Source organism: Symphalangus syndactylus, chromosome 19 (assembly GCF_028878055.3).
Source record: "Symphalangus syndactylus isolate Jambi chromosome 19, NHGRI_mSymSyn1-v2.1_pri, whole genome shotgun sequence".
Taxonomy (NCBI): Eukaryota; Metazoa; Chordata; class Mammalia; order Primates; family Hylobatidae; genus Symphalangus; species Symphalangus syndactylus.
In genome coordinates, this window is record NC_072434.2 from 79772970 (window position 1) to 79789513 (window position 16544).

At 41.4% G+C, this 16544-nt stretch overlaps 1 protein-coding gene across 10 annotated transcripts in view; it reads right to left on the bottom strand.

Moving 5' to 3' along the window:
- The window catches only part of ARID4B (AT-rich interaction domain 4B), a 172500-nt gene that overhangs the window by 154854 nt on the left and 1102 nt on the right, over positions 1-16544 (bottom strand). For 9 of the 10 annotated variants that reach the window (XM_055233939.2, XM_055233938.2, XM_055233936.2 and 6 more), the window contains exon 2: positions 16082-16136. In XM_055233939.2, the coding sequence (XP_055089914.1) occupies positions 16082-16087 (6 nt within the window). In that variant the 5' untranslated portion in view covers positions 16088-16136. Of the gene's footprint in view, positions 1-16081; positions 16137-16326; positions 16530-16544 lie in introns of those variants that run through there. The other variant, XM_055233935.2, reaches the window with a different exon arrangement.

A 16544-nucleotide genomic window follows, 5' to 3' on the forward strand; every position in this document is an offset into this window, starting at 1 on the left:
ATATATAATAGGTACTGGGACTATTTGCCACCTACTAGTACTAGGCATCCAAATAAGTTAACAATACTTACTGAAGGCCAGGCACAGTGGCTCACACCTGTAATCCCAATACTTTGGGAGGTCGAGGCAGGCAGATCACTTGACGTCAGGCGTTTGAGACCAGCCTGGCCAGCGTGGCAAAACCCTGTCTCTACTAAAAATACAAAAATTAGCTGGGTGTGATGGCACGGGACTGTAGTCCCAGCTACTTGGGAGGCAGAAGCATGAGAATCTCTTGAATCCGGGAGGCAGAGGTTGCAGTGAGCCAAGCCTGGGCAACAGAGCAAGACCCTGTCTCAAAAACAAAAAACAAAACGAACAAAACAAAAAAAAAAAAAAAAAATACCTACTGAATACTAAACACAGCTACATATCTGCAAAACTTAAAGAAACATACTGATGCCCTATATAAATCATTTGGTTGTAGAAAAAATAACATGTTGAATGCAAATTAAATCTTACTAAAGCCATCAAAGAAGAATGACATAGACTTGTGTAATATGTACTGATATAGAAGAATGTAAAAGAAAATTATGGGCCAGGCGTGGTGGCTCACGCCTGTAATCCCAGCACTTTGGGAGGCTGAGGCAGGCAAATCACGAGCTCAAGAGATCGAGACCAGCCTGGCCAACATGGTGAAACCCTGTCTCTACTAAAAATACAAAAATTAGCTGGGCGTGGTGGCAGGCACCTGTAATTCCAGCTACTCAGGAGGCTGAGGCAGGAGAATTGCTTGAACCCGGGAGGCGGAGGTTGCAGTGAGCCAAGATCGTGCCACCGCACTCTAGTCTGGTGACAGAGCGACAGTCCGTCTCAAAGAAAAGAAAAGAAAAGAAAAGAAAAGAAGAGAAAATTACGAACAATATGCATAGTAGAAGCCCATTTCAATACAGTCAAACATAACAAAATAAATACTCATGTTTGATTCATATGTGCAAAGAAAAAGGTGTGGAAGAATATACCCAAAAACTGTTGAATCAAGTTACCAGGAAGTAAGACTTCTACTGTTCACTGCATACTACTATGTAATTTTTAATGTTTACAGAAAATCTTTATTGCTTTCATAATAAAAATTTCTTTAATTTTGCTAGAAGAACTAGTTTAGAAAAATATTTCTCCAAGTTAGAGTAAAGCACGAATAGGTGACTTACTAAATGCCAAAAGCTCTCTGGCTTGCCTTTAAAAAAACAATAACACTTTAGCAAAGAATATTCAGATTAAAACAACAGAAATGAGGCCGGGCACGGTGGCTCCCACCTGTAATCCTAGCACTTTGAGAAGCCAAGGCAGGCGATCACCTTAGCTGGGGAGTTTGAGATCACCCTAGGCAACATTATAAAACCCCATCTCTAGGCTGGGCGCGGTGGCTCACGCCTGTAATCCCAGCACTTTGGGAGGCCAAGACGGGCGGATCACGAGGTCAGGAGATCGAGACCATCCTGGCTAACACGGTGAAACCCCGTCTCTACTAAAAATACAAAAAATTAGCCGGGCGCAGTGGCAGGCGCCTGTAGTCCCAGCTACTCGGGAGGCTGAGGCAGGAGAATGGCGTGAACCCAGGAGGCGGAGCTTGCAGTGAGCCGAGGTTGCGCCACTGCACTCCAGCCTGGGCAACACAGCAAGACTCTGTCTCAAAAAAAAAAAAAATCCCATCTCTACTAAAATACAAAACATTAGCCAAGCATGGTGGCGCATGCCTGTAGTCCCAGCTACTCAGGAGGCTGAGGCACAATAATCGTTTGAACCTAGGAGGTGGAGGTTGCACTGAGCCAAGATTGCACCACTGCACTCTAGCCTGGGAGGCACAGCAAGATTCTGTTTCAAAAAAAAAAAAAAAAAAGAAAAGAAAAGGGTTCTTTGATGAGGTATCCTCATCAAGATAAAACTGAAAATGTGAAAAGTTGAATTTTTGAGATGCAGTCTCATTCTATCGCCTAGGCTAGAGTGCAGTGGTGCGATCTCAGCTCACTGCAATTTCTACTTCCCGGGTTCAAGAGATTCTCCTGCATCAGCCTCCCAAACAGTACCACCACGCCTGGCTAATTTTTATATTTTCAGTAGAGACAAGGTTTCACCATGTTGGCCAGGCTGGTCTCAAACTCCTGACCTCAAGTGATCTGCCCGCCTCAAATGCCCAAAGTGCTAGGATTACGGGCGTGACCCACCGTGCGTGCCTAAGTTGAATTGTTTTTAAATTCTGAAATAGGCATAAGCCAAGCTGCTTCACTTAACTTTGACAGCAATAGCGGCTCCTCTGTGTTCAGGCTTGTTCAGCTTTTTTACTCCTCTCTGGAGTAGAGACTTGGGATTAGCAGGGCTCCTACAGTCATTCGCCCTACCCGCCTAGGCTGCCCATGCTAGATCAGCTTCAGGTGGCTGACTACACCACATCAGAACAGTATTCTGATCAAGAAATGAAAACAATTTTTGCCGTACATAAGCAAGGCTATACAGATGGATGCTTATCCAGAAAATAAGTATCTTCAGTAGTTCACCTAATCCATAAATAACCCTCTAGGCTTGGAAGTAAAATTTACTTTTCCCTTAAAAGGAAAGACGGGAGCAAATTAGGAGAGAGGAGATGTATTATATTTACTAAGAGAAGCTTCTGCATCAGTAAGTACCAGGAAAATAAAGGTTAGAAATGGGAGCAAAGAGTTCTCGGAATAAAGAAATCTGGTTACCACCTTCTACTAAACATTCTGTTTTTAAGGATTTCAGAAGGAACGAATAACAGATTTAAGTCTTAATCACAAAACTGCAACTTCAAAATTAACTTTTAAAAGATCAGAGTCAATCTATCTCCCCGAAAGCCTACTTAAACTCACAAGAATCTGCACATTCTTTCTATTGAACTAATAATAATAGCTACAATGTATTGAGAACTTACTATGTAGTAAATCCTATTACATTTAGTCACCCCAAACAACCCCATGAGGTAAGTACTGTAAGCATTTTGTATTTTAGATGAGGACGCCAGTCTTCTTGGAAAGTTTAAGAAAAACTACCTACAATCTGGTAAGCAGGAGTGGCAATTCAATCCCAAACAGTCTTGGTTAAAAGAATCCTCATTCTATCAGCTTATTTAAAAAAAGAAAAAAAAAGAAGACAGGCTTCCACTAATAATATAACTGCCACGTACTAACTGCTCAGAACTATGCCAAGCACGGTGTAAAGCATTTTAAATATGGTATTTCATTTCATATTTACACAACTTTACAAGGTAGCTGTTATTATTCTTATTTTACAAAAAATGAAACTGATGTTTACTTTCATTTCAAAAACAGTAAATTTACCCAAACCTCAGCAGCCAAGTAAAGGACATAAAGAGGATTGGAAATAAGACCGCTGACTTTCCAAGCCATATGCTCTTAATCATGAAGCTACAATGTTTATTGGGCACTTTAAACAAAGACAGTTTTCACAGTCATATTCAAGCAGTAAATTAAGAGAAGGGACAAGTAGATTTACCAAGAAAAGCTTCTGCATCACTAAGTAGCAGGAAAAGAAAGGTTAGAAACAACAGCAAGGTTCCTGGAATAAAGGCATCTGGTTTATATTTAATTTATACATAAATTATCTTAAATGATACATAATATATATAACATTTTACTATCAGTAAAATATGTTTATAAACACACACTTATTTATATTTCAGTATATACATTATTTTGACTATCAATATAAAGTAAATCCTTTCTTTAAATACCACTTGTTCAAAGGTTTTAGTTTATAATCTTCATTTGCTATTGAAGTAAGTGCATTGTTAAAATATGATGTTCAATGAAACTTACTAAAGTTATCAATGACCATGTTCTCATAAGCAATTATGCCCTGAAATCAAAAGGTTATCAATTAGCAGATAGCATTAATAGAACTTTTATATAGGATTTCAGATATTCTAGTTAAGTCACATTGCCAAAAATTTATCTATAAACTAGAGAAAAATGGCTTAAATGAGAAAAGTCTACATATAAAGTATCTGTCCCATTGTCCAGGCCAGGCTTGGTGGCTCACACCTGTAATCCCAACATTTTAGGAGGCCAAGGTGGGAGGACCACCCGAGCTCAAGAGTTCAAGACCAGCCTGGGCAAGATAGGGAGACCCTGTCTCTACCAAAAATACAAAAAAATTTAGTGAGGCATGGTGGTGTGCATTTGTAGTCTCAGCTACTTGGGTGGCTGAGGTAGGAAGATCCCTTGAGCCCAGGAGTTGGAGGCTGCAGTGAGCTATGATTGCGCCACCACACTCCAACCTGGGCCGCAGAACGAGGCTATGTCTGCAAAAAAATAAATTATCTGTCCCACTGTCCAAGATATGGTGTAAGTAATCTCACACATTTTAATAGTATAAACCTATTGCCGAATTATTCTCTTAATTGATGACAGGTAAATTTGTAACTTAAAAGTGATATACCCTATTTTCTTCCTTATAAATGTAAATTTGTAACTTTAAAGTGATACACCCTATTCTCTTCCTTATGAATCAGTAATAACAGCCCAGAGAATTAGCCCACTCTACCACCTTACTATCAACACTAACATTAATCTGGAAAGACATTAGTTACAGGGATGCTGAATTCTATACTTATGTCTAACTGTATCCTAAAGCTAAGTATATCTGGCTATTCATAGTTAAGATACTATCCTTGCCTTAGATAACCCCATTAGAGTAAATAATTGAATATGCAAAAGGTAAGAGTAAGCATATATTAACATTTGTAATAAATAGTTTCATAAATAATATCCAATGTGCCATGGTGGCGTGCACTTACAGTTCCAGCCACTAGAGAGGCTGAGGCAGAAGGATCACTCAAGCCTAGGAGTTCGAGACCAGCCAACGCAACATACCAAGACTCTGATCTCATAAATTAAATTAAATTAAATTAATAAATAAACCCAATTTGCTACAGACTACAATTCCAGATTTCCAGAGTAACCTTAGGAAATTATTTTATAAAATGTTTCCATGGATCAAAGGCTAGTTATAAATTTAAAAAATTCAAATTCTTCTTAGGAATTCAACAAGGTAAACATTTCAAGCAATTCACATTGAGTATCCCTAACCCAAAAATAAGTGGGGCGCAGTGGCTCACACCTGTAATTCCAGCACTTTGGAAGGCTGAGGCGGGGAGATCACTTGAGGTCAGGAGTTCGAGACCAGCCTGGCCAACATGGTGAAGCCTTGTCTCCACTAAAAATACAAAAAATTAGCCAGGTGTGGTGGCACACGCCTGTAATCCCAACTACTGTGGAAGCTGAGGCAGGAGAATCACTTGAACCCAGGAGGCAGAGGCTGCAGTAGGCCAAGATTGCACCACTGCACTCCAGCCTGGGCGACAGAGCAAGACTTCATCTCGAAAAATAATAATAACTATATATATATATATATATATATATATATATATGGCTGGGCACGGTGGCTGATGCCTATAATCCCAGCACTTTGGGAGGCTGAGGCAGGAGGATCACCTGAGGTCTGGAGTTCAAGAGACCAGCTGGCCAACATGGTGAAACCTTGTCTGTACTAAAAATACAAAAATTAGCCAGGTGTGGTGGCAGGCGCCTGTAATCCCAGCTACTTGGGAGGCTGAGGGAGAAGAATAGTTTGAATCCGGGAGTCGGATGTTGCAGTGAGCCAAGATCGTGCCACTGCACTCCAGCCGGGGTGACAGAGCAAGATTCTGTCTCAAACAACCAAACAAAAAAACAAGATACAGATATACATATACATATGTAAAACACAAAAAATCAGAAATGCTACAAAAACTGAAACTTTTTGAGTGCTCACGTGACACCAAAGTGAAATGCTCACTGGAACATTTGGATTTTCAGATTTGGGATGTTCAAATCCTAAGTATATAAATGCAAGTATTCCAAAATCTGAAAAAAATCCCAAATATTTCTGGTCCCAAGCATTTCAGGTAAGTGATACTCAACCTGATTAAGCATTTCACCTAAATGTTAACATTTCAGAAACAATAGAAATTTTTTTCTGATTCTGCAATGATTTAAGCAAAAATAAATTTGAAAATAAAATGAACAGTGACTAGTTGATTACTTTTTCTTTAATGGTAAAAGTAGAAGGATATAGAAACAACTCTTCCTATTAAATAGATTAGCAGCAGATCAGGCAACAGATGATACCACAGAGCTGTGTTTCTTAACATTTGTACTGTGGGTTCCATCAACAATCTGATGAAAGCTATCTATGGCTCCTCTCCTCTGAAGCCTACACTTGGACTTTCTGAGTAATACATGAGCAAGTGTTAATTAAGGAAAGGGGAAACTATGCTCAGAGTAAGGCAAGTGTTGTTTTAAAACTTTTCCCTTTTTGACTCTTTCATTATGTCCCTTGCTTCTATTAACCAGCCTAAAATAACAGCCAGTATGGTAAGGTGAACATGAAGATAGTTTGTCTATGCTGACCTTAGTAGATCTGCTTTTTATTTTCTAGTCAACTGTTTATATACTTCCATAAACTCATTTTTTTCTTCCCCAAACCTGAACGTTGTCTCCAATTTTAGAACAAAAATTATGAGATTTCTAAAAGCACATTATTTTCTACGGAAACCCTGAATATCAGAGTTTCCTGTACTCCTAAGAGATCCAAAGAGCCAGGAATTTCTACCTGTTTTGTTCCCTGACATATTCCAACTGACTAGAACAGAGACCAATACATAAGAAGTATTCAATAAATATTGAATTAATTTTTTAAATGTCCAACTCCTTGGTGGCCACTTGCCATAACACAAAGTACATGAAGTTAAATACTCAGCACTCTCCAGGTTATCACACAGATAATATTAGTACCCTAAGAGCTGAAAGGTCCACTCCCAGGACCCAAGAGAATTAAAAATACATGTTCACACAGAAACTTACATACAAATGCTCATAGCAGCATTACTCACTATTAAGTAAAAAAGCAGAAATAACCCACATGTCGCCGGGCGCGGTGGCTCACTCTTGTAATCCCAGCACTTTGGGAGGCCGAGGAGGGCAGATCACGAGGTCAGGAGATCGAGACCACGGTGAAACCCCGTCTCTACTAAAAATTAGCTGGGCATGGTGGCGGATGCCTGTAGTCCCAGCTACTCGGAGAGGCTGAGGCAGGAGAATGGCGTGAACCCGGAAGGCGGAGCTTGCAGTGAGCCGAGATTGCGCCACTGCACTCCAGCCTGGGCGACAGTGCGAGACTCCGTCTCAAAAAAAAAAAAAAAGAAATAACCCACATGTCCTCCAAATAAGTAGACTGACAAAATGTCATATCTTCATAAGATAGAGTATTATTCAGCAATAAAAAGGAGCATAGTATTAACACTTGCTACTTCTTTTTTTTTTGAGACAGTCTTCATCTGACACCTAGGCTGGACTGCAGTGGCACAATCTCAGCTCACTGCAACCTTTGCCTCCCGGATTCAAGCAATTCTCTGCCTCAGCCTCCTGAGTAGCTGGGATTACAGGTACCCACCACCACGCCCGGCTAATTTTTTTATTTTTAGTACAGATGGGGTTTCACCATCTTGGCCAGGCTGGTCTTGAACTCCTGACATCGTGATCCACCCACGTCGGCTTCCCAAAGTGCTGGGATTACAGGCGTGAGCCACCACGCCTGGTCAACACTTGCTACTTCTTTCACTTACGGGAAGTAAAAGAAATCAGACACAAAAAGGCCACATATGTATTATAGGATTCCGTTAACAGAAAATGCCCAGGATACGCAAATCCTTATAGACAGAAAGTAAATGCTAAGCTCAGTGTCTGAAGCCTGTAAATCCCAGCACTTTGGGGGCCAATGCGAGAGGATCACTTGAGCTCAGGAGTTCCAGACCAGGCTAGGGAACATAGTGAGACTTCACTACTACAAAAAATTCCAAAATTTGCTGGGCATGGTGGTGCATACCTGTAATCCCATCTGCTTGGGAGTTGGAGGCAGGAAGATCGCTTGAACCCAGGAGGTCAATGCTGCAGTGAGCCATGGTCACGCCACTGCACTCCAGCCTGGGTGACAGAATCAAAACTCTTCTCAAAAAAAAAATTTAGATTAGTTGTTGGAGGGATAAAAGAAAGGGAGAACAGTGAATGACTGCTAATGGATAAGAAGTTTCTTGTTGGGAATTTGGAAATGTTCTGGAGTTAAATAGCAGTGATGGATAGCTAGGGATAAGTAACGTGCCTGAAGTCTCAGCTACTCAGGAAGTTGAGGGGGAAAGATCACTCGAGCACAAGAGTTCAAGGCCAGCCTAGGTAACATAGCAAGACCTCATCTCTAAAAAAACAAACAAAAGAAATTAATAAAAAAAGTTTTCAAAAGATAGTAGTGATGGATGCACAAACTTACGAAAATACTAGAAATTTATGAACACTTTAAAAAGGTGAATTTGGTGAGGCATGGTGGCTCATGCCTGTAATCCCAACACTTTGGTAGGCCAAGATGGGAGGATCATTTGAGCCCAGGAGTTCAAGACCAGCCTGGACAACACAGTGAGACCTCCATAAAAAATTTAAAAGTTAGCTGGGCATGGTGCCGTGCACGTCTGGTCCCAGCTACTTGGGAGGTTGAAGCAGGATCGCATGAGCCCACTGAAGATCAAGGCTGCAGTGAGCTGTGATTGCACCACTACACTCCGGCCTGGGCAACAGACTGTGGCCACGTCTCAAAAAAAATAAAATAAAAGGGTGAATTTTATGGTATGTGAATTATATCTCTTTTTTTTAATTAAAAAAACAAGTGAAAGGATTGCTCAACTCCATGTTCACTGCTCACTGAGAAGGCTAAGAGTTGACAATGCCTTCATGGTCATACTCAGTTCCAAGAATCCCATCTACCAACTAATCACAGCAAAAAGACTTTTTTAAAAAAAGGGAGGGCAGCCAGGTGCAGTGGCTCACGCCTGTAATCCTAACACTTTGGGAGGCCAAGGTGGGCGGATCACTTAAGGTCAGGAGTTCAAAACCAGCCTGGCCAACATGGTGAAACCCCACTGCTACTAAAAATACAAAAAAAAGGCCGGGCGCGGTGGCTCACGCCTGTAATCCCAGCACTTTGGGAGGCCAAGGCAGGTGGATAACGAGGTCAGGAGTTTGAGACCAGCCTGGCCAAGATGGTGAAACCCTGTCTCTACTAAAAATACAAAAATTAGCCGGGCGTGGTGGCACATGCCTGTAGTCCCAGCTACTTGGGAGGCTGAGGCAGGAGAACCACTTGAACCTGGGAGGTGGAGGTTGCAATGAGCCGAGATCGTGCCATTGCACTCCAGCCTGGATGACAAAAGTGAAACTCCGTCTAAAAGAAAAAAATTAGCCAGGCGTGGTGGCAGGTGCCTGTAATCCCAGCTACAGGGGAGGCTGAGGCAAGAGAATTGCTTAAACTCGGGAGGCAGAGGCTGCAGTGAGCCGAGATCACATCACTGCACTCCAGCCTAGGCAACAGAGCGAGGCTCTGTCTCAAAAAAAAAGGAGGGAGGGCACTTGTGGGAGGACATAAATCTGCAAGTTGCAGTAAGTAGAATTTTCCCTTCACACCCAATCCATTGAAATCCAATCATCCCCATCTTCAAATATATTCCCAATACTACTAATTTTCCTCACCACCATCTCTCCCCAGGACTAGCCTGACAGCCTTCTGACTGATCTCCCTACTTCCACTCTTGTGTTCCCATGATCTGTTCACTACCCAGCAGTCAAACATTTTTGAAAATGTTTATCACATCACTTCACTCAACACCCTTCAAAGGGTTCCTAACACATTCAGATTTTACTCAAATCCTTACCATGTCCTATAAGGCCCTACATTTGTACTGGCCCTTTGCAACCCTCTCTGGCCTCCTCTCCTACCACTCCAGCCCTGATGGCCTTCTTCATGTTCCTTAAATATATCACACTCGAACATGCCAAGCACACTCCATCTCAGGGAATTTACACTTGTTTTCTGCAGGGAATGCTCCTCCCCCAGAAACCTGAATGGCTTACTCTACCACTTGTTTCACAGCACACTTAAATGTCATCTCGAAAAGGCCCTCCATTATCACCTAATCTAAAGTAACCCACCCTCTGTCACGCTAACCTCCTCTTCTGATTCCATATGATTTCTTTTCAAAGCACTTACCACTATTTTTTTTCTTAATGTGCGTCCACCATAGTAGAAAGTAAACTCCATGAGGGTAAGAACTCTTGTTCTATTCACCGCTACATCCTCAAAACCCAGAAAAATGTCTGGTACAAGGAAGGTACACAATGTGTTCAATGACTGAATTCACTGGCTGACTTGGCAAAAACACATTCTTCAGTGACATAGGTACACATCTAGTATTTTTTTTTAATTACAATAAACAAAGATTTAGCAATTTGGACAGAAAACAAGTTAGTATTTTACAAGATTACCTATTCATCAAAAGGACAAATTTATAGCACAAAATTTGCCATGTTATGGATCTTAAATCCCTTCAAATATCATAGATACGAGGTTAACATTCACACCAGATTAACCAAGCCTCTGACTTCATCCTACCTACTTACTCTTACATCTTAACTAGCACGTCCAATGACAGCATGCTTCAAATGACAGTAACATCTATCTAATTTCCTAAGACAAAAACCTCCATCTTCCTCCTACCCCAGAATGAGTTACTAGGTCCTGAATTCTACTTCTTTTTTTTTAAGACAGAGTCTTGCTCTGTCGCCCAGGCTGGAGTGCAGTAGTGTGATCTCGGCTCACTGCGAGCTCCACCTCTCGGGTTCAGCCATTCTCCTGCCTCAGCCTCCTACAGGCACTCGCTACCACGCCTGGCTAATTTCTGTTTTTTGTATTTTTTTAGTAGAGACGGGGTTTCACCGTGTTAGCCAGGATGGTCTCGATCTCCTGACCTAGTGATCCACCCGCCTTGGCCTCCCAAAGTGCTGGGATTACAGGTGTAAGCCACTGCGCCCGGCCCTGAATTCTACTTCAAAAAGGCTCAGATCTATCCTCTCTGCTCCACTTCCACTGCATTAGTTCAGGCCCTTATTCATTTTCCACTTGGACTTCTTACCTGGAATTTCCATCCTTACATTCAGCTCTCCCCTTGTTTTTGCAGTGGCCTGATCTCAGCTCACTGGGTTCAAGCAATTCTAAACAACTTTCAATGGTTCCATGTGGTTTTCAATTTTTTTTTTTTTTTTTTTTTTTTTTTTTTTTGAGATGGAGTATTGCTCTTGTCACCCAGGCTGGAGTGCAACAGCATGATCTCTGCTCACTGTAACCTCCACCTCCCATGTTCAAGCTATTCTTCTGCCTCAGCCTCCCTAATAGCTGGGATTACAGGCGCACGCCACCATGTCCTGCTAATTTTGTATTTTTAGTAGAAACAGGGTTTCACCATGTTGGCCAGGCTGATCTAGAACTCAGGTGATCCACCTGCCTCAACCTCCCAAAGTGCTGGGATTACAGGTGTGAGCCACCGTGCCTGGCCAAGAAAATTTTCGACTCCCTCACTCAGCTTCATCTCCCACCACTGCGCTTCTATTCCTACCCAAACATATCATGCTTTAAGTTAATTCAGTCACACCAAATTACTTACAGTTTCCAGATACTTCACCTCGTTTTGTTCATTTTCCAGTACATTATCCTCTATCTGAAAAACTCTTTTCTTCCCTTCTTTGCCTAGCAAAAGCCTTCACACTCAGCTTAAATGTCAACTCCACCAGAAAACTTTCCATAGCTCTCTGATTTAGCCATCTTCTGTCCTCTCACAGCATTTCCTACAATTATTTTATGTTGGAATACTCATAAATCGATATGCTAGGAGTTTTGCTTTATTTATCTGCATCTTCTGCTACACTGTGGGCTCCCTGAAAGCAGGTCAGATGCCTCACCCACCTTCATTCTATATTACCTGATATATATATATGAAACAGGTTGTTGTTAAATGAATGACTTATGAAAGGGGTGAGACAGAAGGAAGAGGGGGAAGGAAAAAACAACAGAGGGAAGGAAAAGAAGAGAGAGAGGGGAAGGAAGTGACAGAGTGGATAGGGAGAGAAAGAAAGGTAGAAGTGGGGGGAGAGAGAGAGAGAGAACATGTACACACACACAGGGCATTTAAAAAGGGAATCTGTAATCAATCCATTATTTTTTCATGTGGCCTAAGCCAATCATTGTCGAAGAAAGAAAAGTACATCTGGAAAATTCAATCTACATGGATTCTAAATATAACCATCTTTTTTTTTTTTTTTTTTTTGAGATAGGGTCTGCCTGTCACCCAAGCTGGAGTGCAGTGGTGCCATCTCGACTCACTGCAACCTCCATCTCCCAGGTTCGAGCGATCCTCCTACCTCAGTCTCCTGAGTAGCTGGGAATACAGGCATGCGCCACCATGCCCAGCTTATTTTTTTATACTTTTAGTAGAGACGGGGTTTTCACCACTTTGGCCAGGCTGGTCTTGAACTCCCGACCTCAAGTAATCCACCCATCTCAGCCTCCCAAAGTACTGGGATTACAAGCATAAGCCACCATGCCCGCCAAAGTATAATCATCTAAATCACTCATCCTCTAAAGATTCTGGTATGTCCAGCCCATCCAGCCCATTTTAATTGAAAATTTACTGCTACATAATAAAAGACGTTAATAACATGTACAATATAGATACAGGAAAAAAAAGTTTGAGTTAAAAAAAAGTAAAAATCGGCCGGGTGCAGTGGCTCATGCCTGTAATCCCAGCACTTTGGGAGGCCGAGCCGGGCAGATCACCTGAGGTCAGGAGTTCGAGACCAGCCTGACCGATATGGAGAAACTTTGTCTCTACTAAAAATACAAAATTAGCCGGGCATGACGGCGCATGCCTATAATTCCAGCTATTCGGGAGGCTGAGGCAGGAGAATTGCTTGAACCTGGGAAGTGGAGGGTGCAGTGAGCCGAGATTGCACCACTGCACTCCGGCCTGGGCAACAGCAGCAAAACTCCGTCTTAAAAAAAAAAAGTAAAAATTAACCTGACATAATAAAAATAAGTCTTGGAATTATCTACAAACTTTAATAATCTACCACCTCCTTATAATGTGGTACTGCTGATTTTTATTTTATTATTTTTTTTTTTTAGAGAGTTTCACTTTTTTCGCCGAAGCTGGAGTTCAGTGGCGCAACCTCAGCTTACTGCAACCTCCGCCTCCTGGGTTCAAGCAATTCTCCTGCCTCAGCCTTCCGAATAGCTGGGATTACAGGTGTGTGCCACCATGCCCAGCTAATTTTGTATTTTTAGAAGAGACAGGGTTTTACCATGCTGACCGGGCTGGTCTCAAACTCCTGACCTCAGGTGATCCTCCTACCTCGGCCTCCCAAAGTGCTGTGATTACAGGCATGAGCCACCACGCCCAGCCAGTACCAATGATTTTTAAAAGTCTATCAAGAGCATGAAAAATAAATTCAACATAACACCAACATCACAATCTATGTTACAGCACAAATTCCTTATGTATTACGAATCATATTCCTCAAAAACACACTGTGAAAAAAATAATATAGCATATATTAGTCAGTAATGGGAATGTATTTATTTACATAAATTCTTAAAGGTAGTACATGGGAAAACCACTAAAACATACAACACTTAAACTTTAAAACAACACTTAAAAAGTATTACTACATAATCTAACTTTCAATCACCTCAATAAACTGTCACTTAATAAAATTTAAAGATTTGTTGTCGTTAATACAACAGACAATTCAAACTTGAAAGCTTGCTCCAAAGTACAAATATGTTTGGTGAGATCCAATAAATGACATAAAACCTTCTATAGCTCAATGATCACCGTAATACAGAAATTACACCAGGCACAGTGACTCTCGCCTGTAATCCCAGCACTTTGGGAGGCTGAGGCGGGAGACTCACTTGAGCCCAGGAGTTAGAGACCAGCCTGGGCAACATGGAAAAACCTCCTCTCTACAAAAACTACAAAAATTAGCCAGGTGTGCCCGTAGTCCCAGCTACTCAGGAAGCTGAGGTGGGAGGATTATTTGAGCCCAGGAGGCAGCAGTTACAGACCATGCCAGCCAGGGTGAAATAGTGAGACTCTATATCAAAAAGAAAAATAAAAAAAGAAAGAAAGAAATTGGGAACACAGAAAAAGAAACAAAATTTAGGCCTAATATACTCAACATTAAATAGATTCTGAATTGCAATTTTTGCTAAAGCAAAATAGAAATTACAAGAAGCTTCTCCTATCACATAAGAAGTAAAGTTGTAAGAAGTAAGCTAAGTTTTTAGTACGAATAATTACTAGCAGATTCTGAGATTTGCTATACTTACAATAACAGGAAGTTCTTGCATAAAGTTAGAAATTTATTTTAGTAGCTTTTTCCTTTTAACGTTAAAAGTACCTTTTCAAAAAATGCAGTAGAATGTAATGCTGAGCACTTAAAATTAGTATTTCTAAAATGATACCAAAAAATTTGCATTTGGCTAGTATTACCAAGAAACTTTTAAGGCTAAAGTTTCCAACATACTTTCATTTTTTTAAACAGACTACTTAAAAAAAAAAAAAGGAAACGAAAGGAAGAAAAAAAAACATTTTAATCTCAGACTTTCAACTTAACTACATTTCTTTTAACCAAACATTTGTAGAGCACATAAGAAATGACAGGCACTACAACACTGGGAACTGTGACAGATTACATTTACTCCAAACTAAACCTTTTATTTATTCGGCTTCTGAACTTATTTATTATTCAAACCAAAACTTTTCTTAAGAAATTCTCACCCAACATCAAGGTACATACACGAGTTACCTAATAAATGCACTTTCACCACTGTTTTACAGAGGTCACAAGAGTTATAGCTAGGATTTGTGACTAACAAAAGGGATTCATTCCTGAAACATGTCTATGCTTCACGAAATGAGATAGGAATAAACTGTTTCAGGTAGTTTACAGCATCCCAAACTCAAAGAGAAAACCTTACAAAAATTAGACTAAACTTAATTACTCTGTATAGTAGACCAAGATTTAAGTAGCCACAGCTTTTACCTTCTACAAACACAAGTATTACAAATTTTAATTTGGATGCAGAACTGTCAAAGCAGTCTTGATTCTGAGGACAAGTGAAATATTTTTTTAAATAGTTCAAAGGAACTGTCAAAAGTAGACAACGTTTATATACTAACATGCTATCTGTTGCATTTCTACACTTGTGAACACTCTACCCTTTTCAAGCACTTCTGAATTTGTAATGGATGAAAAAATACAAGCTAGTGTCTAAGTTCCACCAGTTGAATCCAGACTTTTCAAAAATCTAAGGTTTTATTCTAGCATGTGTTTTAAAAAGACAGCATTCATATACATGTTCTCTCAAGTAACAAAAATACCTGTATTTTTATCATTATCATTTCTTCCAACAATTAAGCAAATTTTTTGACCCTATTCTCCACTCAGTTAACATGTTTACGTCTAAGAGGAACCTGGCCATCAGTTTTCCACACATCATAATGCAACAGAGCCTCTGACTTATTTGCAGACCAACCAGATCAATAAAGAAAAATCAACCATATAACTCCAAGTCCCTGGACATACAAGACACAACTGGTATCTCTGAATTGTGTAAGATCACCAAAATTCTCTTTTTAAATCTTTCAATTAAATTATTTTTGTGACGAGTCAAAGAGTTTTCTGCTAAAATTTTACAGTACTGTTCACACAATAAATAAGATTCTCTTTGATCAGTGTAACTGATAGAACCACAATACAGTTCAGTTTCTAGGGTCAGATTACCTGACCTGCTTTTTATTTTACCTTTTAAAACACTTTAATTCATGCCGTTATTCCTCTCATTCCCTACAAAAAGAGATGTTCAATATGGGAGAATCATCTTCAGTTGAGATATCCTATAACTGCCTCCAACTCCACAGCAAAGCCCGCCAGCTGACCCCGGTCTCTCTGGGGAAGGGCTCGATCACCAAGTCACCAAACACACCTTCCTCTGCAAAACTCGGAAGCCCCACACGACAACCTCGTCCAAACCCCCTACTTCCTGAATTCGATAACCCCAGAGATTCGTTTTCTGCAGGCAATCTTACCTTCATGATGACTCTGGGACCAAGATATCCTCTAAAACACCAGCTTCAGCCGCACCTGGAGGGGAAACAAAAGACACCCAGTCAACACCACAGGAACCCCTCTGCACTGGCGGAGGCGGAGGGAAGGAAGCGAACGACGCCCGAACCCCGAAGAAAGAGCCGCACCAGGCGCCAGCCCCCGAACCATCACACGCCGACTCGGGGCTCCCTCCGGCCCCGCCATTCCCGCAAACCCAGCCACCTACACAGCTCAGCAGCTTCCCGTCCCCATTGTCGAGACCCGACGGAGTTTCCCGTCTACGACAATGACGCCATTTCTGTCAGAGAAGAAACTCACAACAAGCCCGGCGTCCGGCGCGGGGCCGGCCGCTCTCCCCGCGGGCCTCGGCGCCCGGCCGAGCGAGTCCGCGCCCCCATGCGCCGCGTCCGAGCGAGAGGCCGGCCGGGGGCCACCGAGGGGCCA